The sequence below is a fragment of the Hoplias malabaricus genome, chromosome 17 (genome assembly GCF_029633855.1).
Source record: "Hoplias malabaricus isolate fHopMal1 chromosome 17, fHopMal1.hap1, whole genome shotgun sequence".
NCBI classification, from domain to species: Eukaryota; Metazoa; Chordata; class Actinopteri; order Characiformes; family Erythrinidae; genus Hoplias; species Hoplias malabaricus.
The window spans coordinates 5,883,762-5,909,607 of NC_089816.1; the positions used below are offsets into that span (position 1 = coordinate 5,883,762).

The window sequence follows — 25,846 nt, forward strand, 5'->3', positions numbered from 1 at the left end:
ACACCCCATCATAAATGCAGTCATATCTAGCGTCCTGTCTGGCTCTGCCCCATAACACACATAACCCCTTAACAGTCGCTCAGTTTGGCTAGTGGTCATGTGACTGAAGCATAAGCAGGGCAGCACAGGAAGCGTCTGCCTATTGGCTTCTATTATAAATGTGTTCTCGGTCAGCAGGCTTTCTGGTCCTAAGATAAATAATTCACCATATGTTGACCTCTCACGCTTATTCTATAATCACCTGATTACAATTATTTCAGCAGATTTCAAATAACGAATCACAATTCTTATCCATAATTGAAGCCTGTGCTAATTCGTGTGGTATTTTCCATCATTGGGTTTTCTGAATTGTTAAGCTCCTATAGTCAGCCATTCTTCAAAAAAGTCTGTAAAATGACATACAGTTTATGTTTTGACAATATTATAGCATATATGGAGTTATGCACTATAGGCTGGTGTTAATGGTGTTGTGGAAAATTGTGACATTGAAGAATGACTGTTTATTTATGACTTTATGTTCCTGCTGATATTTCAAGCAGAAGAAGTGTGTGTTTGTGTTTGTGTGTGTGTGTGATTGTGAGATTCAGTGAGGATTTTTTTGCAAACATAATTCCATGGTGTGTATATGGAAGGCACATCAGCCCGGGACATTTATTATACAAACGCCATATCCAGAAAACACATTTTGTAACATGGAATACAAGCAAGATTTGTTCATTCTCAGGAACCTTTATTTAACTGAGAAAAGTACAAACATAACCACACAATATAAAATATATCCAATTTCCAACCAAAAAAACAACATAAAGAATTAATTACACTTGAATATGGGAAAGGAGAATACAAATTGTAGCAGTCTTGCAAGTGGTAGTTTACTAATGTAAGTACAATTCCTTACTAATTCATCTGCTTATAGTGTACTGATTCAGAATGTAACAAAGCATAACTTTAGTATTCTATATAATTTTCACTACTATTTTTTTTGCCTCCATCCCACCTCAAAATGTTCATATTTACAAAATGCAGTTAAGGTACAAATAATCAGACAAAACACTGGAAATTTTTCTTTGAGCTTTCTCAGTTAAATAATGGTCTAGGAAAATGACAGAAACACATATTCTGTCTCTCTCTCTTTTTTTCTTTTCTGAAAATAGGGTTTATAAAAAACCAATGGCCAGTGGCTTAAGTGCCTGCTTACAGTTGTAAGTGTGTAGAATGTACTGTCTATTGGAGGTGTAGCTGTACATATAATAGAGGTTTATTGTTTCATTCTGAGGTGAAGATAATTTAGAAATCACTCCCATTATTAAGTAATTAGCACATTAGTTTGACATTAGTTATTGAAAAATAACATAAGGGTTAAGTGTTAAGCTTAATTACTAAATAATAAATATGAATTCACACGGCAAATCATTCTTTGAGAAATGCTTCCCAGCTGTTTCTCTTTTTTCTTTCAGTCTTTACATTATTTACTTGTGACAGTTCTTACCAAAGCACATCTTGAAAAAAAAACCCTCACCATCTTCTTTGTGAAGCAGAATGGATTGTTCCACTCTCAGCTGCATCTATTTTAGAGATTTGCCTCTTCTCCACTCACTTCATCAAAGCAGGAACAGAGGAAATGCTGACAAATGTAGCTGTCACTGAAGGCTCAGGCCTACAAAAAAAAGGGGATTTCTGGAAGACTTGATGCTCTCCCTACTGGAACGCCATAGCTTCTGACCACCTCATAGTACATTTCGGTCAGACGTGCTCTTGTTATTTTCCAGTTGCTCAGCAGACATTTGGTCATTATAAGTGTGGAGGAGTCTTTTTTTTTTTTTTTTCTTCCACACGTCCAAGCTTATTTGGCCCTTTATCAGCAGGCAGAGGTTAGAGAAACACAGCGGAGAAATATGCCTGCAATGTGAAACATGCAGTGCCTGGGCCTTGCCCCAACCTCAGGCCTGCTACAGATTTACTCAGATATGGAGAGAGGGAGGAAGATGGATGAGGTGAGAGAAAGAAAGGACAGAGAGAGGGAAAGTGATGGACACCAGGAGAGTGTCACCCACAGAAAAGTGAGGATTGTCCAATAAGACCATTGAGGCTCATATCAGAGTGTTCTGTCATCTAGAACTCTTCAGCATATATCAACACAACCTCTATCTGCTGCAACTGTTGCATGTGGTCAGTTACCACAGAAAATAACTTTGCCACATTTCCCAGAACTACATTAAAGAATAGAAAACATTATCAGAAAATAATTTGTAGTGCAAGAAAGTAAATCTTAACAAATGATAACATCTTAAAGTAAGGGCAGTTTTAATGTGGCTATCTGTAAAGATCTTAATCTTTGTTAAACAAATTAATCTTTCTGACTATCGAGTAATAAGTTTGTGCTATAGACGTAAACATGGTTTTTAAGTCTTTAGTTTTAAGACAAAAATAATAAGCAGCTGCGTTAATATATTAATCTAGGAATTTTTTTATTTACTATTTATTTACTATTACTATTTAATTTTACTAAATACAATAATAACATAAATATTATAATAGTATAATCTGAACAATCCCATTAACAGTTTTCACTGTTAAAAGATGTTTTGTTTTTTCTCTTACTGGAGATGTGTTTTGTAATTAAGCTGTAAAACAAAAATCACTACACACTACACACTCCTGGGATTCTTTGAATGTTTTCAGACTCATCATCACTGCCCTCAAATTCAATTTTAGATGTGCATCCCTTAAGGAAAATCTTGTTTTTCTGAGGCCTGAAAAGTTTTGGAGGGGTTTGTTGTGTTTGTTATTTATTTATTTTTTTTTCACTTTGATAGACCTCATTAGTAGCTTTGAATCCATCAAAATGACGCTAGCAATCACACTTTCAAAACAGAACCACAATGGTGATGGAGGAGTTCTACGGCTAAATTCCTGCTATAATTGGATCAGTTTTGAATTATTTCACTACTACAAGCTATCAAACAAAACACCAAGAAAGTGCACTGAAGATTTATTTGTACACACTGGTTTAATGGAGTAAGTCAGGCATTCATCAGGAATTTCACAGGGATATAAGACACAAAACTGCACATGGGTTATCATTGCAATCTTTAACTTTTTTAGTTTAATGTGGAATCTGATTTCTTTTATTTATTTATCAAAATATTTTCAAAAAGTTCAAACACAACATGTTGCAAACATGTCATTTGTGACACATTCAGTCTTAAGGAGATACTGCCACAAACACTGAAGATCTGATATGGCGCAGTTACATTTATTTGAAGTAATGTTATCCAATGACATGTTCTCACTGCACTGGCACATATTCCCCTTAAAGGCAATTTACATTATCTTCCAGTTCAGTAAGATTTAAAAGTAAATAGTGTTTAGAAATAGTTATTTAATAAGTGTTTTGCTATTATAAGGAATATTAGATGGAATGCCTGTTTAAGATGCTGGCACTTGTGAAGATATTACATTGTGCTGTGTACATAAAAAGCTCATGTTTCACTATCGTAAGCCTCATTAACACTGACCTGTACGGCATCAATTCAGTCCTGATATCATCATGTCATAACAACAACTGTAAATGTTTTTCCATACTTTTCTGAAGGAAGACTGATTACAGGGAGAGTTCACATGCAGTGTTCCCTCCATGTAAAGTGCAAGAACTTTGTCCCAGGTTTCTTCCATTTCGGAGGCTGGAATGCTAATGTGGTCCATGTGGCACCTCTGACCCACAGCACCTGAGAGGTGAGGAGACCAGACCAGCAGAATCTGTGCCCAGAAAACTCTAAAACTGGATGCATATGAGGCCGACTTGCCCCATGGCACAAAGTGTTTGTGTGCGTATGCGTGTTTGGTGTGCAGATGTTGGAAGTGCTGTAAGCCAGGTGCCTTGTCGTTACAGACAGCACACGTGTCTAATATATTTGAAATTACAATCATCCAGAAACACATGGAAGCAGATAGAACAGGAAATGAGCAACAGAGAGTCTTTATTTAGTCTCTATAACTGGATAGTAAACGTGTTCACCAAATCACACTACAAAAACAGAAAATAAGATTTAGCGTCTCCCTGCAGTGACTGCCTTTGTAAGCATAAAGGAAATACACTGGGTCCAAACATTTATGGAAACTCTTTCTAATGAATGGTTTCCGCTGCTTTAATTGCAGACACAGGTGTTCAAATGTGTAAACACAACCTATGTATTCTCTATAGAATCTCACTGACAATTTAACAGTTAGGTCACCATGCCCAATGCCAAGAAGTCCTCAATGCTATGGGCCTGAAAGGATGTGGAGAAGCATATTTGCCAATCAAAAAGACGTGGTCCCAGGGCCCTGACCTCAAGATCCCTAAATGTGTTTGTGACAACTTGGATTGTGAGAAGTAGAAAGTGCAATCATTTTCTAGTGAGCTTTAAACGTGTTTAAAAACAATCCCTGCAACTGTTTTTAATAGTGTATGGAAATTACACGAGATTAGAGTGGTGAGCATGGTATGTCTCAGTGTACCTGCAGTAGCTTTCATTCACACTGGAACTGCTTTATCGCCTGTGGGTGGAAAGTGAGATCATTAAAGAGAAATGAAGCAGATGGGTTGTTTCCCCGCCGGGGAGGAAGCAGCGGCAGCACCAGCTCATGTGCAAATCATCCTGAACACAGCAAGAGGAAGTCTGCCTTGATCCGGGCCCTTCTACAGTACTCTCCTCAGTTCTCCTTCAGCTTATAAACATCAGGTGCCCCCCCCCCCCCCCCAAACAGACACACACACACATAGCCAAACACACAAACATACACACACAAACTGGAATAATGAGACTCAACCACCATCTGTGTAAACAGCGTCTGGCTTGATGTGCGCAAGCCTGAGATAGATGGTCTCTATAGATGCTTTTAGGGTCCTTGTTGGTTCTCACTGTAACACACACAAGATGATTTCCCAGAGTTTAACCCCATAATCTCACTCTGGCTCATATAAGAGAGCTCCCTCAGTGGAGCCTCAGTAAAATGATGGTGGGAAAGCATGCAGGCTAGAATCTGACTATATGAAAACAAAAAAAAAGGCCTAAACAAAACCAAAACATATTTCCCATAATCTACAGTGAAGCCTGCTCCGTTCTACAGAATCCTGCGCTTCTCCCTGAAAAATGTGTTTGTTTGTTTAAGAGCTTTATTTACATGAGCGAGAGCTTTTGACGTAGCAAATTGACTCCAGACGGCTCCCTGCGTCATGTCTGTCAGCGAGTCTCAGTCCTCAGAGACCAGACCTGGGGAAGGAGCTGCTGCTCACCTACTGTTCCTGTGGAGAACAGAGAGTCTAACACAACCAAGGCTGATAAACAGTTCCTTTAAAGTGAAGGTGCCACCAAGGGACAGCCTTCCCACTTTCACGTGTAGTCAGTCAATCAGCCAAGACACTTTAATGCCTTAAGTGTGTTTCTTTTCATTTTTCATCAGAGCTATGAATATAATGCAGCTAATAAGTAATATAAGCTGTTGAGCACATAAATGAAACTATTACACCAGCAATTTTAACACCAACACAGTGTTGTACAGCTTTGTGAAAAAAACAGGTTTTCAGAAAAAATTATGGAAGCACAAACTTGAACCTGTCAATATGTTCATTCATTCATTATCTGTAACCGCTTATCCAATTCAGGGTCGCGGTGGGTACAGAGCCTACCTGGAATCACTGGGCGCAAGGCGGGGAATAAACCCTGGAGGGGGCGCCAGTCCTTCACAGGGCAACACACACTCACACATTCACTCATTCACTTTGGAGTCACCAATCCACCTACCAACGTGTGTTTTTGGACTGTGGGAGGAAACCGGAGCACCCGGAGGAAACCCACACAGACACAGGGAGAACACACCAAATCCTCACAGACAGTCACCCGGAGCGGGAACCGAACCCACAACCTCCAGGCCCCTGGAGCTGTGTGACTGCGACACTACCTGCTGCGCCACAGTGCCGCCCCCTGTCAATACAGAATGTAAATAATATATCAGTGTAATTCATGCCCCCTCCAGGGTGTTCCTGCCTTGCACCCAGTGATTCCGGGTAGGCTCCAGACCCACTGTGACCCTGAACTGGACAAGTGTATATTCATTATTATTCATTATGTTCTATGTAAGTGTGAAATTAATAACACTACTTTATGGAAGATTTTACCCCGTTTACTCTCTTCACTCTTTCACTCTTTCACGTTTTACCCATCGACTAATCTCCCCCAATCACACAGTGTTATGAAAGCGACAGGACAAAGGCTGGCACATCCATTCAGACACGTAAAGCTGCTTGATTATTAAACTGCTGCTAGCATAGCATCATTGGAGATTAACACACTTGGAGGAGAGCACTAAATTTGTTAAATTACCAAACAGATCTGCATATTAGCTAGCATTCTGCTAAGTGATTTTAGATTTTTGTTTTTAAATTAAGGAAAAAAAGAATAACCAAATAACATCATTCCAGTAAGTGTGACATTCTGTGTGTGAATGGGTTGGTTTAACTTTTTCCAAATCTCAATTTCCAAATCAATAATGATTTTAAATAATGTGTGCTGTTGATTTCATATATATATAATATAATTTATAATTTATATAATGTCAATTGGATGCATAATAAAGTGTCAGTAATGACTCCAGGCTTCAGAGGGTGAATCATTGACGCTGAAAGAGTAAGGCATTATTATATTTTACTGTGATGAGTGCAAGTCACCACACTGTTCTGTACAGAAAGCATAGTGGAGAGGTGAGTCATGTGTCCTCTCTCTCAGCTCCCAAAAAACTCCTTTCTCCATGGTTGTTGTTTATCTATACCCAGTTCTCTCTCTATCTGGCCACTATTCTCACCCCATCTGACTCCCTGATGACTTCCATCTACTGCTTTTTTCTGCCTTGTGTTTTGGAGTCCTAACTCCAAAACAGCTTCAGAATCAGCTCTTTGTGTTTTTGATTTGTTATGATGCTTTTTAGGCAGCAAAATGACCTACAGAATTCTGGGGTTTACAGTAGGCAAATCAGACTCTCACTTTCTCTCGCTGTTCATCTACAGCCATTCCTCTTTTCCTGCCTCCATTGGTCTGATTTGGCTTCCTCTGAAGTTTAGATATAAATCTATGTGAGTAAATCTAACAGCATGTGTGTAGTGTTATGACTGCAGTGTGTTGGTGGGTCGTTCCTCCATGCTCAAACCGAGCTGTGCTAATTAATAGCTGTTGACTTGCATTTGACTCACAAAGGGGCCATTGAGCGGGCAGTGGGGAATGTTGGCATGAAGCCCTGGTGGTCCAGCTTTAAAGGGAAAAGAATCAGTTCCTGAAACATATGGTCATACATACTGTGTTAGACCACTGGATTCATAAGGAGTCACAAGCTTTCCTCTACCCATCTCCACACAGAACTTATCCTCTTTTTATCATCTGGAGCACATACCATGTCCTCATTACTCTGCTGCCCCAAAATTGGGAATGGATTAAAACATTATAGGTTTATAACATCTGAAATACTCACTTGTTGTGAAGATGCATTTATAAAGCATTATATAGCATACTGTACATATCACATAAGTCTGCATGTTTCCTTTTAAGAAGTTGTACTTGCATGTATAACACCACATAAACATAAGTATGGCGTTATAAAGTCGTGTATGTTCAAAGGAGCATTGTAGATCAAAACCTAGTTACAGTGCAATTTATTGTTTTCTGTGTTCTTATTAAATAAGGTTATATTGTGTTGTGAGACCTGACATTAACACATGCTTGTTTTATTAAAAAATACATTTATAAATGGTATGCAGGAAATTATACACACATATGTTTCTATATCAGTTTATGCTGAGCATTATAAAATATTTTCAAAGCTGGAACTATCTGTGAGGAGTGTGGTGTGTTCTCACCGTGTCCGCGTGGGTTTCCTCCGGGTGACTGTCTGTGAGGAGTGTGGTGTGTTCTCTCTGTGTCTGCATGGGTTTCCTCTGGGTGACTGTCTGTGAGGAGTGTGGTGTGTTCTCTCTGTGTCTGTGTGGGTTTCCTCCGGGTGACTGTCTGTGAGGAGTGTGGTGTGTTCTCTCTGTGTCTGCGTGGGTTTCCTCTGGGTGACTGTCTGTGAGGAGTGTGGTGTGTTCTCCCTGTGTCTGCGTGGGTTTCCTCCGGGTGCTCCGGATTCCTCCCACGGTCCAAAATCACGCGTTGGTAGGTTAGACTCAATAGGTGTCCGTAGCTGTGAGTGAATATGTGAGTGTTTGTTGCCCTGTGAAGGACTGGCGCCCCCTCCAGGTTGTTTCCCGCATTATGCCCAATGATTCTGGGTAGGCTCTGGACCTAGAGCGACCCTGAACTGTATAAGCGGTTACAGACAATGAATGAATGAATGAATGAATGAACCTTGTAAATGGTAAATATTCTGTAATTTAGTGTAATTTGCTGTTTTCTTAAAAGAACACTGAGTAAGATACAGTATGTTTGCTCCTGGGCTCCCCCTACCGCTGCAGAAAGTAATTAACTTTTACAGCACTGTCCTGAAATTAAAGGGGAAGGGGGAGCAAGGAGGTAGTTTCCTATCACAATGACAGAGGCTCTGTTCTGCCTATTTTCCTGTAGTTGTAAGGCAAAAATACTATGTATTTTTCTTTTAATTTGTGGTATGTTATTATTTTCCTATGAGTTTATCAATCTTACTAATCTTTATGTAACTGAAGGCATTAGTTCCAAATATTTGCCTGGTGATTCCAAGCTATTCATAACCCTGCCTTATTCTGGTGAATGCCCCCTTTTTCTTCCATTTTCCAAACTCTCTCAGCCACCCCTACCCCCTACCCCATGTACCCACTTCTACATAACGGTACTTTTGCTCTTCTTTTTCCAAATCTTGCCCCAGCCTCTCTGGGAGGCCTGCAGCAGGATAGCAGAGAGGAGTAAGCGTGTGGTGGGGAGGGGGGCGGGGGTGAGTGTGTGTGTGGAGCTCAGTGAGTGTGTGCTTGGTGAAGCCATGGGTCTGTGCAGGAACTGTGGCTTGGCTTCCTCTTGGCTGGCAGGTTTTTCTTGGCCAGTCACTGGGTGCCGGTTGGAGTGGCCCTGTGGTCAGCAGAATGGGCGTGGAGGCAGATGCCCGCATTCCCTTCCCCACTCATCCACAGTTAGGCCTAAAACACTCTCTGCACACTCCTCACACCCACTGCTCAATGCGCTCCAGCATCTCATCACTGTCATCTCTACAATTTCACCATGCGGAAATGTTAGAGGCCCTTTTTAGCATAAACATTACTCGTGAATCAGACCACATTCGCTTGAATAGTGCTTGAAATGTTATTACAATAGGTTTAGAAAATTATATTTTCTTACTGTTTGTAACTGTTTAGTTATAAATATGAAAATATTCATGACCACTGGTAAAATTCTGCAGTTGAACCTATAGTCTGTTTATCTCTGTAGTTTCATTTCTCATTAATGGCTATTTGACCACTCCACATTCTTTCAGACACATAGTGTTGTCTTCTGTCGTTAATAAAATTGGACACAAACAGCTGAATTGAGAGATAATTTATCAAATATGAACACTTTAAAGATTTTACAATCAAACAATTAAGACATTATTTAGAGTGCCATTATCTAAATAAATATAGGTTTTTTTATTAATTTTTTTTTCTTATTTTTCTTTTATTCTACCCTTTTTTATGCAGATAGATTTTCTTATCCCCATAAATATCTAATTCATTTTTTTTTTTGCACAATACTCTGTATTATTCAGGTTTTATGCTTTTTTGTTTGTTTAGCTAGTAATCCCTGAAATAGGCCACTTGTTGGCTTCACAGTATGTTACGCTTATCTCTTATTTGCTGTTTGTTATAGGAAGGCCATCCCTGGCAGGCTGAGAAGGACTTTGAGCTAAACCCATTTGGAACTAAAAATGTACTTTTTGACGTCAGCACTCAGGCTCTACTGTGCCCCGGAGCCCAGAATTTGATTTCTGCTAAAGCAAAGCCGGCGCATATAAATCTGCTTGGTATCTCTAATAATACACACTCTAAGCAATAAGTCTGCCTTAAAGATTGTACTTCAGCTACTTGTTTGCATGCCTTTCAGACTAATCTGAATAGAAAATAAGCTTGGGAGATTAATGGGTGAATACTGTGCTTTAGCGATCATATCAAAAGAACAGCTAAGCTGATGGGATTCTCTATCGAATTCCTGCACTCCTGTGTGTTTTCATAAGCACAGGCCCAGCGAACACAGCTGCAATCCCAACCATTTCCCGCTTTCATAAGAAGCACCTGTGTTTGGAAACTCACATTCCATATTTTTATCTGCTTGTGTGAAGCACCTGTCCAGAGCTGAGGGCTCCAGGGTAAAGAAGGTTAGCATACAGCCAGGTGAACCTTCGTCTCGTAGTCTGGAGCACCAGAAAAACTGCCGTTTAAACCTGGTTTCCTCAGAGAGCTGTAATAATTTGATGAATGTGCTGCCTGCGATGAAGTCACACTGTTATAGGTGGAGGCTGGTGGGAGGAAAGTAATGCTTTGCCCTCATCATGTTTAAGGCCCTGCTGGCAGGAATAATGGTGCTTTCTAATTATACAGCACTCTGTGTACGCACTGTAGAAAGTGAACACAAAACTGAACATGCCAGTGGGTTCTTAAATATTTTTATGGAATTCATCTGGGAGGAGCACACAGAACATTTGTTGTGAAGCTCTTGATGCTCAGATTTAATTGCAGGGGCAAACCATGATTTTCAGAGCTAGGCCTCTGTTTCAGGCCATAAATGTCAGAATATACTTTCAAAGTGCTCATTTCTTCTAGTGCCCCTACGCATCACTAGTACTATGTTAGGGGTACACTAGCATATGCACACTAAACATTTAAAAGAAATTATAACTTAAATATACTAAATATAAGTTATCTGAATGTGGCAAAAGATGTATAAACTACTGTCAGACACTGGTTCCAACCAGAGCTTTCGCTGAATTTATAGAACAATCCTGAAGGTTCTGCAGACAATGCAGAGCAATCACAATATTACTATGTATGTGTATATATGTATAAATCTGTTCCTTTGCCTACTATTTTATATAGAACAGCTCAAACTATCTCACCTTTAACACAAAGAACATATAAATCACCCTTAGGCTGAGTTACAAGCAAACAAAACTGTCCACTTCTCCACTCTAATCATCATCAAGTGTCCTTTTCTCTACATTGACTGAGTAATAAAACTGAAGAATCTGTGTGTTTGTTGTTTTTTTGTGTCCAGTGTTTGTGTTCTGTGTGATAGTGCCCCTGCAGCATTAAGCCAGTTCTGTCCCACCATTAGCAATCAATGGCTGCCTTTTGACCCTCGACCCTGAGCGGTAACTGGAGCTCGTAACTCTGTGATAAGGCCATCCAGCCCATGCTGGCATAGTGATGACCTCTGGTGATCCATCCTCTGGAGAATTGATGGCTATGATGGAGGGGGGCCAGGGGCCAGGAAGACCCTGCTGTACTGTGTGTCAAACTGTTCCATGTTGGTCACATACATCATCAAGCAGGGGGCTGCTGTGGATTTATTTTTAGTCTTACAGCAACTATACATCCATCCTGCTAATTATTGGAGCTCTGCTAGTTTACAGTCTCTTCATAGCAGGCTCCAGAGAGAGGGAAAGCTTAGGCCTCTTTCTTTTGTTTATGTCATCTTAGCTGTGGCGCACACACACACACACACACACACATGAACAGCAACATAAACTGCAAAAGTCAGAGACCACAATTTTCTTTTTCTCTAGTCAAAACAGCAATTAGGTGTGTGTTAAATGACAGTAAGAGATCATGAAAAAATGCACAGAGGTCAAAACTTAGTGTTACATAAAACCAATAGATATTTGATTTTTTTACCCACTTTTTTGTGCACTCTAGTACTTTGTGCAATTTTAAAAATAAACTTTTTACAGTTGTGTACACAAACAAAACAGTCACAATCATAACTGAAAATATCCATATGTTTTTGTCCATCGTTCAGCTGTGGGAAGACCCAAAACCGTAGGTGTAAAAGAATGTTTAGCTCTCAATACATTAAAATTGAGAAAAGGAAATGGAAAGAAAATGAAAAACTTTAAATATTTACTTTGAATTAAACTATTTAAAAAAATGTATATTATATTCAGAGGTTGATGTTTGTCATTTTCTTGACACTGAAATATGAAGAAGTCACACACCCAAACACAGGTGTTCATGGCTAATTATAATACGATTTTATAAGTCCCTGTGCTGAGGAATAAGGATGTGGACCTCCTGTTTCCATAATGTTTCATTCACCTTAGATTTTTTTCCCCCTAAAATATGGTCTTTTTCAAACGACATTTGTATGGAGTGTTCAACCTTTCCAGCCCCTTAATTTTCAATTTTTTCCTTTCCTCCATTGTATTATTGAATCCCTGTGATGGCCAAGATCTTTGCTAAATAGCTCACATCCACTCACGGCACAGCACACTTTCTCCTTTACACACTTAACAAATCTCTCACACACTTACACACACCACTCGCCAGTTTATTCATGAGTGTGCCTCTTGTGGGCTGGGGAGTAGTGTATATAAAAGCTGTATCGAATTGCACCCCTGCCTTAATTGGAGCAATGGTACAGTGTTGTGCTGTCACAATGACAAATCAGCCTTTCAGGGCCAGAGGAATGCCCTGACCAGCGGCCTGTCAGTGGACACAGGGGAAGAAAAAGTTAATTGTGCTCTGGCTCGTTTTCAAGAAGTGTCGTAATTGCAAAGAAATCTCAAGGAGTGTTTAGCAGCGAAGCTTTATTTGTTCACCTCCTTCCTCTGTTTTAAAGGCAGCTAAGTTGGGCCCCCAGGCATCCAGAGACCCACAAGACCAGGCCTCACTCTGTCTGTCTCTGAGCTGACTTAATAGGAAAACTTTGACAAAAAAAAAATCAGATCAAATGTACACAGTTTTCACTTTGCCTTGAATGTATTTGATCAAACAAAACTGACACTGTACGTCTAAAGTTTGTAGAAACCCCTTTTAATGAGTGATATCCACCCACTCCAGACACAGACAGGAGGTTTTGTTTTGTACACTGCTTCCAATGGTATATAGCTTATGGCAAGTGGCAAAAAATACACTTGAAACCTTTTGGAAGCAGCAGAAGTGAGGTGTAGAAACACCATGTTTCCCAACTCTGATCTAAAAACATGGTTCATTAAGCTCTGTTCTTCTGGAAAGACAAACAATATGCTCTGATCCTGCTTCTTAGCAACACACTAGTCCACACACTGACACCCACAGTTTCAAAACCACATTTTGAGTGGAATTCTAATAGATGCTCAACTCAGGAGTTACACTGCAGGCTACAGGCTAGATTGTATATTTAACTCTTATACAGATACAGCCAATATCAATCAGTGATAACATTACAAACACTTCCTTTTTACTACATTCATTGTTCATTTGATCAACTTTTCTGACCATATAAGTGCACTATATAGTTACAACACAGACTGTAGTCTATCCACTGCTTTGCATACTTTAGCTCTACAGGGTGGGCCATTTATATGGATACACCTTAATAAAATGGGAATGTTGGTGATATTAACTTCCTGTTTGTGGCACAATAGTATATGGGAGGGGGGAAACTTTTCAAGATGGGTGGTGACCATGGTGGCCATTTTGAAGTTGACCATTTTGGATCCAACTTTTGTTTTTTCAATGGGAAGAGGGTCATGTGACACATCAAACAAAAACAATGGTGTGCTTGGTTTTAATGTTACTTTATTCTTGCATGAGTTATTTACAAGTTTCTGACCACACCATACCATCAAGATGTGCAGCACCTGAAACTACGGATACTGGAAGCCTGTGCTAGCATTTCTCCTGCAGTGTTGCTATCAGTGTGTGAACAGTGGGAGAAGAGGGTTGCATTGACAATCCAACACAATGGGCAGCACTTTGAACATATTTTATAAGTGGTCAGAAACTTGTAATATTCATAGGGGATAGCGAGGTGTTTCCAGGCCAGTCGAGACATATAATCTCTCCAGCATGCCCTGGGTCTTACCTGTTGGACACGCCTGAAAAACCTCACCAGGAAGACGTCCAGGAGGCATCATGCGGACCAGGTGCTCGAACCACCTCAAATGGCTTCTCTTGATGTGGAGGAGCAGCGGCTCCAATCCCGAGTCTCTCCCGGATGTCCGAACACCTAACACTGTCTCAAAGGGAGAGTCCAGACACCCTGCGGAGGAAACTTATGTCAGCCGCTTGTACCCGCGATCTCGTTCTTTCGGTCACTACATAAAGCTCATGACCATACATGAGGGTTGGGATATAGACTAAATTGCTCAGCTCTCTCTTCACCACAACGGACCGGTACAGAGTCCACGTTACTGCAGACGCCGCACCGATCTCCCTGTCAGCCGCCCACTTCATCTTTCCCTCACTCGGCTGCAAACTGGTCCAGCAAAATCTGGAGATCCCAGCTCAATGAAACCAACAAGACCACATCATCCGCAGACATGGGATCCTGAGACCACCAAACCAGACACCTTCCACCACTTGGCTATGCAGAAAAATTCTGTCCATAAAAGTTATGAACAGAACCAGTGACAATGGGCAGCCCTGACGGGGTCCAGTTGGGCTTACTGCCAGCCATATGAACCAGACCCCTGCTCTGTTTATATATATGACTAGACAGCTCATAGCGAAGAGCCCATTACCCCATACTCCCAGAGCACCCCCCACAGAATATCCCGAGTGAAACAGTCGAATGCCTTCTCCAGATCCACAAAGCTCACGGAGACTGGTTGAGCAAATTCCCCTGCACCCTGCAGGATCCTAGCGAGGGTAAAGAGCTGGTCCGGTGTTCCACAAACAGAGTGGAACCTGCATTGTCCCTCCTGGATTTGAGGTTCAGCTACCAGCTGGACTCTCTTCTCCAGTACCCCTGCATAGACCTTACCAGGGAAGCTTAGTAGTGTGATCCTCTATAATTGGAACACACCCTCCGGTCTCCCTTCTTAAAGAGGGGTCCATGTTCCAAAAGCCAGAATTTTAGTAACCGAGAATCAGAATGCCAGGGTCCTCGCCCTCGGCTGCCACCCGATCCACATTGCACCAGACCCAGATTACTACCTCTACCACAAGTGGTGGGCCCATGGGAGAGTGGACCCATTTTGCTCCTTCGGACTAAGCCTGGCCGAACCCTATGAGCAAAAGTCAGACCATCAGGCACTCACCGAGTAGCCCTTCCCCCAAGCTTGGCTCCAGGGTGGGGCCCCGGAAACCCTTCTCCGGGCAAGGGAAACTGTGTCCTTGTTGTTTGTTTCATCTGGGTCTTATGCATCACTCTTTGTCTGGCCCATCACCTATATATATATATATATATATAATTTTTTTTCTCCCCCATTCATTCATACATTGTCTGTAACCCTTTTTCCAGTTCAGGGTCATTGTGGGTCCAGTGCCAACATAAGGCCGTACCAGTCCATCGCAGGGTGACACACACTCACACATTCACACACACACACACTCACACCTCTGGCCACTTTTGAGTCGCCAATTCACAGGGTGAACTGATCAGACACTTCAGACAGTCAACCAGAGCAGGGTTTGAACCCACAAGCCCAGCACCCTCCCTCCCTCCCTCCCTCTCTCTCTCTCTCTCTCTCTTTCTTTCTCTCTTTTAATCTTCTTTTTCATGCTAGAAATTCTAAGATAATGTCTGTTGTCAGTGTTTTTATAAACACTTGTTAAGACCCTGGTTTCAGTTAATTGAACAGAACTAAAATAGTGCCTTACTGGAATTTACCCTTGGTATTTAGGTCCATTGTGTTTATCAGTACGCGTGTAAGGTTTTGTCTGTCTTCTGTCTGTTATGTCTAATGCATTAAGGACCTCTGGAGTGTGTATACTGCTTTGGAATAGAGGAAAGCTATGTGAGAAATGTGCTGCTGCAGTTGGGCTGTTTGTGTGTGTGTGTATGCTATTGTATGTACAGTGTGTGTGTGTGTGTGTGTGTGTAGCCACTGAGAGAAGGAGACTCTACAGCTGGCTTGACAGGAGACACTTCCATACATAGCTGGAGTGCCTCTCTTTAGTGCTCTTTTATTACTGATATCCTCCTGCCCTTTCTCATAACTCACTGTTCATATTTGTGTCTCACTTACAGACCATTTCCCAGACCTCAGCATGAGATGCCAAATGAAAGTTTGTTTTAGGCCCTTTGAGGAGACTGATGCCATGCCTAAGGTGCACTCTTAAAAAAATAAAAGTGCCAGAAAAAAGCAATGTCAGAGAAGAACCATTTTCCCCTCAAAATAACTTTTAATGGATGGAAACAATTAGTAAATGTGATGTTCCAGGGTGAAAATCCTTTTGCAAGATTCATATAAAGATTCTACACTTTTTATTGAAGCTAGCATATCAAACTCTTTCCATGATTGTTTTTGGAACCATTTAATATGCCAGCCATAGACTTAAGAACCTTTACTTTTAAAAGTGAACGAATACAATAGCCATAGTTAGCCTCTGCAGTACACTAGACTCTAATCTTTATAAAAACACACATATATCCAAACAGGTGTGCAATATTGCAAGACAATGCCAGAGGACTTCAAATCAGTAGACTTGATTGTTCTTGGATCACATGTTGCTCCTGTTGTTTCACAAGACTTCCCAGAACGTTAAAGTTGTCTGCCCAGTTTGGGACATATGATAGTGTTTGTTTTGGCTGGGCTGCTTCTAAATAACCATAAATCAGGTCCAGTAATGTGAGGATTTCTAAAGAGGGTGCGACAATAGGTGTACATTTTGGTGGAAGCTTCATCTCAGCAAAGTTCTTGAATAAAACCAAACATTTTGTTGAGAAAGTAATTCACCAGCAGTTGTTGACTGGAGATCACCAAGCTTTATTTTCAACCAGTATGTTTCTGGACAGTAGTGTTGCTGGTTTGACTTTCTCCATTTAAGTATGCATTGAGCAATAATATTCAAGTTTCTGTATGTTACTTAATGCATATTACTTTTGTTTTGGTGTCCCATATGTCTATGGTGACAAATGTAAAGTTTAGGGATGCATAAGTACCATTTTTTCCAACCAAGTATGAATACAAGTATGTGTATTTTTGTACTTGCCGATACCAATGCCGATACTTACTTAGAATTAAACAATCCGGAGCGTTTTGTAATAGGGTACTTTTGTTTAATTAAAGACTTTATTGTTAATTTATGGAACTGTCCATATTTTATTTAAAATTTTACCACATTACACCACCAATAATTTGAATTTGCCTCTGGCAAATTATTTGTACAGTGTTGTGCATCTTTGGTAAGACAGTTTCCGTGATATGTTAACATCTGAGATGTTCTGCACTTGGGAGTGTTTGTTTATTGGCAGTGATTAAGAGTAGCAGCCTGATCTATGAGATTGGATCCAAAATTTGGGGAGCGGAGAAAATGATTTTGTTTGAGGAAAAGACACATTAGGCAACGAACAGTGCTCTCGCCAATGGAAAAACATTTCCCAGGAGGAAAATTCACTTTGAGTGACGGAAAATCCACTTTGCTCTTGGGTTCTCCCGCAGTCTGCTTTGCTTGGATTGCCATCACAGACTGTGAAATAATTCCAATAATTCCAATCGCCAACGTTTTGAATTGTCTGCTCATTAGCACAGCAAAGTGCACTAGGTACAAGGTATCGGAGCCTCATTTGCAATTACAAGTACAAATAAATTAACATGGTATTGGACAAATACCCAACTAGTATTGGTATTCATGTATCTCTAGTTTAGATATCATTGCATTCTGTTTGTATTTACGTTTTGCACAGAATCCTAACTCATTTGGAAATAGGTTTTGTAATATAGCTAGAAAAGTAATTAACAAAAATTTTGAATGTGCAGCAAAAAGTTTGAAAATTGGAAAATGTTATCTTTCCTTCACTTGTGTAGACCAAATGGTTTAAAAATATTTGAAAAATATCTTGAACTCTACAAGAATCTTTTTTTTTTTTTTGCTACAGTGTAGTTCTATTTTAGTAGGGAATGAGAGCTGAGTGCTAGTTTCCAAATGCTGTCAATGTTAGATGCAAGGCTTTTCTTTTTTCATTTTCAAGTGGGATGAAATAAGAGAAACTATTGTTATGCTAACCTATGCTACACAGAGAAATATTCTTTTGAGCCCTGGTTTCTCTGTGTTTTTCTTTGTTTCTACATGACACTGGTAAAATTGCAATTCAATTCCAAGAATCCAAAATCAAAAGCATTCAATTCCAAGAATCCAAGAGGAAAAAAAAACTGTTAACATGCCACTGCTAACATAACAAAACAGGAGATTTAAGCTGTCCAATGATGTTGTGTGGGCAACATTTTGAAAAGATGTCTTCCAGTGTCTTGGAGTGTTCACCCTACATGCTTGGAAGCATGGTGTGATTGAGTCTGAACTAATAGATGGACTTGGCAATAACTGATTTGCGGGAATAATATATATTTTTTAAAGTGCAATATAATCAATTTTGAAATTAATATTGGAATATTTTTCTCTTCCTCTTTCAGATCTGGCAGATAATTTGGCAATGGATGACCTCACTTTTCATGAGTTGCTCCTGACCCCAAAACTGGCCACAGATCTTCATGGTGGAGCTTCTGTATCTGGGGCAGCGCAGGCTATGTGCATCCATACCTGTGTGTTCTTTCTGCCCACCATCATCCTCCTCATTTTTGGACTTCAGTAAACCCACAATTCCACTCCAGAACTCTTCCCCATCTGCTCCCGACTTTTCTTCAAAAACTGGTTGGACCAGTGATTTAAAAGGAAGCTGCAGCTGCCCTTTGTACATACAGTTTCTTGAAAGATGATCTAGCATGAGGACAGAGGACTCTTTCTCTCTCCTCACGGCTATCTCCAGTCTTACTTAATGAACGTCTCTTTGGATTTTCTTTCTTTTTTTTCTCTCTACAAAGATCGGTCTGGTTGCCAAAACATTAATTTATATTCTCCTCAGAGCATGACAAATACTACACATATACTAACTATCTCCTTGTGCTTGTGTCCCATGCTACAGTCATGTGTTTTACATGGGATTTTATTTCCTCTCCACTGTTCACACATGGTTTTATACAAAAGCCAGAAACTCCAGTAGGTAACTCTCTGTTTTCTTCTTCATAGAGGCCCTGCTTTTGTGGTTTAATGGACTTTCTTCAGGACTAGGAACTGTGACTAATGGGGTCTGCGGAAATGTAGTGCTTCTTCGGTGGGCACAGACTCTGTCTGATTTCTCAAACAAACATACACACACACTCACACACACACACACACTGCATTGCCGTCCACTCCTGCCACTCATTTCCTGTGCAGTAAATGACCCTTGAAGGAGATCAAGGGATTGGTGTGTCGTTGTGAAACCTTCCCATGCAGGGTGACACCCAGCTGCATTTCATTTGAAAAAAAAATGTTTTATTAGGTTTTATAGTATCATTCCTTCTTACAATTGTGCTTTTCATTTATTTTCTTCTTCTCAATGATGATGTCTCTTGTACTTCTCTCTCTGTCTCTCAGTGCCAGGTCATGCCCTAATGAAATCTGTATTACAACAGGGTGATTAAAGGTTGGACCATGTTTGGACCACTCTTGTCTTTGCTTCTACTCATAGGCAGAGGTGGAAAGTAACAGATTATATTTACTCACTTTAGATTTTTTGTACTTGTACTTTTTAAAGTAGTTTTTTAAATCTGTAATTTTAAATTTTGTTTGAAATATTGTACTTCACTTCATTTTTAATCATATCCGTTACTGAGTAAATATGTAAATAAAACTGCAAGAAAAAAACTGAGCACCAGAAACTACTGGTGTGAATGATGGACTGGAGAGCAATCTACCATTAAAATCACAAGAAATATGGAGACAGACGTGCAAACCCAGTGCGAAACCCCATCGAATTCTGAGTTACTCTGGAAAGAAACTAACCCTGGCCATATTTAAGGGACAACTTCGGCTTCAAGTGCAATAACGGTAACATCTTTATAATGCAGTGTAATCTGTGTTTGCCAAGAGAGAATTAGCAGCTTATAAAAACCCAACATCAAACCTGCGAGGTTAAATAATATTTGTACCGTTGCACTGGAAGTTAAAAATAAAGTTTTCCTATTTTATCATAAAGCTAAAATTAGCCAAAAATATATAGTGAGCCGTTACCTCTATTGGCCGTTGTGTTACGACTCAATCTGCACCCATTTATTTTACTTATCTCCCATACTTATTCTAAATGTGAATTAACATACTTCACTGAACCTTTTGCACATTTCACTGTTTGAGGTATTATGGCTGCTATGACAACTTAATACATTTTCATAGAATTAGCTAGCTAGCTAGCAACCTGCTGGTAACTAGTTATTATTTAGGCAAATGCTGTACGACGACGTGATCAAAAACAATATTAATAGGAATGACACTTCAAAAAAATATAAATATATATTTCTGTTGTCTTGAGGTGGGTTTGTATGAGATACCTATGCTAAGTCATTGTATAAGTAGACAGCTCTCAGCAGTCTTCCAATTTGCAGGAACAGACTGGAAGAAAACTATGAACTGGAAGGAAGCTGAACGCTGTCTACTATGGGTAACACACTGACTAGGTAAGTACCTCATACATACCCACTTCAAAACAGAAACATCCCTTTAATATATAAGGAATATAATGTTGAATGTAACATAGACATGCCTTCAACCGTTTTAATAGTCATGTTCATATATTCAGGCATTTCTGTGAGAAGTTTATTTAAACGTTTTAATTATTTCTTTAATTAAAACCAACTGGTTTGAAATGTATATCCCCTTGTCTTGTTTGTGCTACATAGGAGAGACCCCTCCCCCACCACCCCACACTGTTTAAAAAAAAAAAAAAAAAAAAAAAAAGCCAGTAACTTTTACTCTGGGTACATTTCAAATGCACTAATATATCTTTTACTTGAGTACATTTTTAGACGGTAATTTTACTTGTACTTAAGTATAATTTTATTAAAGTAACAGTACTTTTTCTTGAGTAGAATATTTTAGTACTCTTTCCACCTCTGCTTATAGGTGACCAAGGCAACAGCATCTAAGAAAGTATGTTCTGTGTTAATGTTCAGATGTGTCTGTATGTTTTCAGTCATTGACAGTTCATGCTTTTTTTCCTTAACACATTGTCATATAAAGGGCTAATCCTATTATTTATGTCCAGTGTAATATTCAGATACTTTCTTCAAAATATTCCACTAATTAAGTTATATTACATTTTATTACCATTTGAATAAATCTGGAATGCCTGTTTGCCATTCGGTTCATATAAAATCACTGCTTTTTTCTGTGCTGTTCTAAACAGGAGAGGCAAAGAAACATAATTTCTTTTGGGGGTTTCAATTCCTTTCTTGCCAGCAAATGTTGTTGATTGTCTTCTTTAATGAGTAACTTTTGTGAGAGTTTAAACAGAGAGATGTTTAACGGGGACAAGATTTAGTATTTACAGCCTTATTCTCTTAAGAGCCCTAAATCCAAAAGCATCTCCTAATGTCCTCTTTTATAATTTACAGGGAAATAAGGTCAAATAAACAACCTAGCATTCAAGAATGACATCATTTAAATCTTTACTCGTTGGTTCCTGTCCACTGTGTATGAACTTGGACACATCAGTCAGTAGTGGATTGTGTTAAGAAGTCCTGTAACTCAACAGTGCATTCCCCAGTTAGTGTTTATATGATGGTTGATTGTATAGTGGGGGAGCGGTCTGGGGCCATTTGGCACCTTTAAGCTCTGGCTACAGCTCAGCTCAATAACCAGAGCACTGCAGGGGGACCTTAAAACTGGGCCTTTCCTTCACCCCATCTTACCCTAACCCAGTCCAGCATTCAGCAATGGGTCACATTGCAAAATATGTGGCAACAGCGTGTGTCACATCCAGACCAGATAATGTTATTTTTTGGCTTTGTTACTGCACACAAACTCTGGTTTAAATGTCTCCATGTAAATTGAAGTGAATAAATATGTTTTGAGTTTTTGGCTGTGAATACTGTTTGTGTTTTTTTCTCTTCAAATGTTTTCTCATGTTTCTGTGCTTTCATGTTTGTTATGAGAAACAAGGAGTCTTTATGAAGTTGGAATGTGGGACTTTGGATTAAAAGTTACGACTTCAAATTTTGTTTGTGTGTGTTAGTCTCCAACAGACATAACTCTTTTGAATTTGGGGGTTAACATTTGTATTAGAAGAATGCAGCCCAAACAAGGTAAAAGAAGACATATGAGAATATTAACTTAGAGAAAATAATAAATCTCCCTCGTCGTCAGTGTTTTGATTAGAGCAAACTGTCAGACATAACTTCACATAAAGCAGCAAACAAATCTCATTTTGCTTAAATGGATACATTCAACGCCCCGTCAATATTTTTAGCAGTCTGTAATTTAATTCCCATTACCCGCCTAATCTGGCCACCTAAGTGACCGTGTGGCCACACACCCTGAGGCAATGTCTTTGCATTTTCACACTTGCTCTTCTCTCCCTCAGAACCAGATAAAACTCACTCATCTCCAGCTGTGTCTTTCTCTCTGGGGTTTGAGCAGCACCTTTAGAATATCTTGTCATCAGGTCTGGGCAAATGGGGGCTACAGAACGGAGGCAGCAGCTGAGATGACCCCAACTCCTGCCCACACTCTGAATGTTAATAGGGACAGGAGAATGGGCAAACAGCTCCATTGAAATGCGCAGGTTAAATGTTTTCTTAGGGTAATAAAGTGGGAATACAAGGACAACCCAATCTTGGGGTGAACTGATCCACATTATCTTGGGATGAATGGGGCCAATTGGGGTCTCAGTTTAGACTGATTTATCTATTACTGAGAACATCAATTAGGCTAATACATACAGATATTATCGGGTCACTGATATCAACTGTGAAATCTAATAATGACTATGGGTCTAAAATGTTTACGTATACACACAGGTCCTGAATACCACACTGAAACAAAATCTTTCACACTGGTCTTTTCTTATTGAAATGTTAATGAAACAGTGTTGCTCTAAGAAAACAAAAATAATTCCCTTTTACACAAAACCCCTTTCATTCGTCTATTGCAACATGCTGCAGCCACAGAGCGGCCCGGTATTGAATGTTCTGAGGCTAATAGCGCTCACCTTTTGTTATCCATTGAAAGTAACACTAGCCCACTCTCCCATCCAGTCATCGCTTCCCCAGAATTCTTCAGTGGCTTCTTATTGGCCGCCGGCTTTCCAAGCCACAGCCGCACAGAATGAATGGGGTCGGGTGAGGAATGTGGGGACACAATAGTCGGAATGTGATTTTGCTGGGAGCCACCCCCCCAGACCAAGAGCGCACGCTTATATATACACACACACACACACACACACACACACACACACACACACACACACACACACACACACACACACAACGAAATATACACATGCTTTTACAAATCCAGACAAGTTGGGGCCCCAAGTGTACTCTCAAATTCTACAGGAAATGCTTTAAATGTAATAGATTAAAAATATTTATTACCTGTGGTTCAATAAGTGATAAATCATAAATCATGACTCTAATTTACAGAAGCAAATACAATTTGAAGGTTTTTCTTTTAAGTAACATGGTGAACCAAATGGCTTGTCACAACATCAGAATAGGAAACGACATGCACATCTGCCCACTCTAGAAACATCACTCAGAAATCATTTTAAACCAGATACATTTCTTTAGCATTTCTAAAGAATATATACACAGCTTCCATACACCAACCAGCATCAGCCATATCATTTAAATGACCTCCTTTGTTCGTGAACACTTACCATATTGGTGCACTTTGTAGTTCTACAATTACAGATTGCAATCCCTGCGCTGCATACTTTGTTAGCGCCCTATCATCCTGTACTTCAACGGTCAGGACCCCCACAAAACAGATATTATTTGGGTGGCTGATAATTGGCTACAGTGACACTGACATGGAGAAATGTTAGTGTGTGTTGAACTGAGTTGATTAGACACAGCATTGCTGCTGTAGAATTTTGAACACTGCAGTAAGTACGGTCAAATGTCCACCAAAAAAAACTACCCAGGCGACCGTGTCCTGTGACAAATAAAAGATGGGAGGATGACTAACACAAACTGTGCAGCAATTTATGAGCTACCGTTTCTGCCTTTACATATTTAAGGTGAATCAGCAAGGTAGGTGGGTCTAATGGAGCGGACAGTGAATGCCAACACAACACACTGACTCACCACCATGTCAGCTCTGAAAATGATTCACAGCCAAAAAATACCAGTTCTGTGTTGGTCCTCACCATTAAATTTATGTGAAATCAGGCCGACAAATTATGCATAGAAACAAAGAGAGTTTGTAGAATTACAAAGTGCACCATTGTGGAAAGAGGAGCTGTTAAAATCGACAATGAGTGTAGAAACCTGAAGGTAATTTTTTATATATATATTTATATATATTTATGTGGACTGCAGAGTGAACATAAAATCTGAATCTTTACTTCACCTTCTGACACTACCTCATCCATGATTGTTGTCGGTCTGGAGCTGACAGGAAATCACTGAGCGCAAGGCTGGTACACACCCTGGACCGGGCATTATTTCATCACAGGGTACCGCACATTCGTATTAAAAGTCAATTAAACAAATAAATATGGAATATTGCAATGACGTATAGTCAGTGTTTACTCATACCTTATTGCATGCAGTACGTAGACAAACATTGTAGTGAAGTAAATACTGTCTGTTTCATCCTCACATGCAATCAGGCCTAACCTCAAGAACCACACAGAAAACACATCTGTAACATTTTTCACAAGACTCTGTAGATGATTTATGACTTCCACTGCTCCTGTGTCCTGTGTTACCCCAGCAAGTTTGTCGCAATGAGTGAGAGGCTCACCGCTGTCAGTCATACAGAAACTTGGATTCTACCTCCTCCTTTTCTCTCTGGAGTTGTCAGTGGATCGCTAGCCAAAGCAAGACTTTACAGCTCTCTGTCACATTTCATGACATGCATCAGAAGGTTGCATGTGTTTGTGGCTCTTTTGATGAGCGAAGGCCAAGCAATGCCATTTAAACAGGTCGTGTTTAACAGTTTATTGATGCTCAATGCCTCAGGAGCCTTAATGCTGATTGTCCTGAAATCCTTATGAAATAATAACATTTAACCTAAAAGCAGATATGAGATATTTCTGGCACAAATGAAAGTGATAATATTTATTTACAGAATCAAAACTGGCACTAAATGTTCTTAGTTTCTGAGGAGGGTTCCTGTCTTTCATTTAGCTGCTGATAAACCTTGAGTGTTATTATCTCTGGAAATCTGAGAACTGCGTGACACTTTCCTGAGATCTCTAGTAAAGCTCAGGAGTAGAACCAGATGAGATTTTTGGACTGTTTTTCTATCTGAGCAACAGGAGATCAAATCTAAATTCTTGTTTATCTAATTGTCCTTAGTTTTCAAGTTGTCCTTGAAAAACTACAGATATTTTAAAGATTTTTTTCCCTTGTTTTTAACTATGGGAGGAGACTTTCACTTCTGCCAACTGTTTCCATTTATTCAACATGGAACTGCCTTGTTATAGGTCTATAAAATGATAGTCACTTGAGTTCAAGCATTACACTTGCTGTAATAATGTTACAAGAGTGTTTCTGGGTCCTAGTCATGTTTCTCTCTGCACTGCACATTTTAGTGGTTTCCCTACTTTCAACACACCTAAGTTAAAAAAAAAAACAAGCCACATGTAAGTAGAAAATTAATGTACTTTACATAGTGCAGCTTCTGCAGTGCTAAATCCAGAGTAGCAACAAGAAAGGCTCTGTTCTCCCACTACAGGTCAGTGAAACATCAATG

At 39.8% G+C, this 25,846-nt stretch overlaps 1 protein-coding gene across 2 annotated transcripts in view; it reads left to right on the forward strand.

Moving 5' to 3' along the window:
• Window positions 1–22,106, forward strand: part of gpc3 (glypican 3) — a 163,344-nt gene extending 141,238 nt beyond the window's left edge. The window contains exon 8 of one of the 2 annotated variants that reach the window (XM_066649709.1): window positions 18,523–22,106. In XM_066649709.1, coding sequence (XP_066505806.1) covers window positions 18,523–18,701 — 179 coding nt within the window. In that variant the 3' untranslated portion in view covers window positions 18,702–22,106. Of the gene's footprint in view, window positions 1–9,839; window positions 9,975–18,522 lie in introns of those variants that run through there. The other variant, XM_066649710.1, reaches the window with a different exon arrangement.
• The last annotated feature ends 3,740 nt before the right edge of the window (window positions 22,107–25,846 follow it).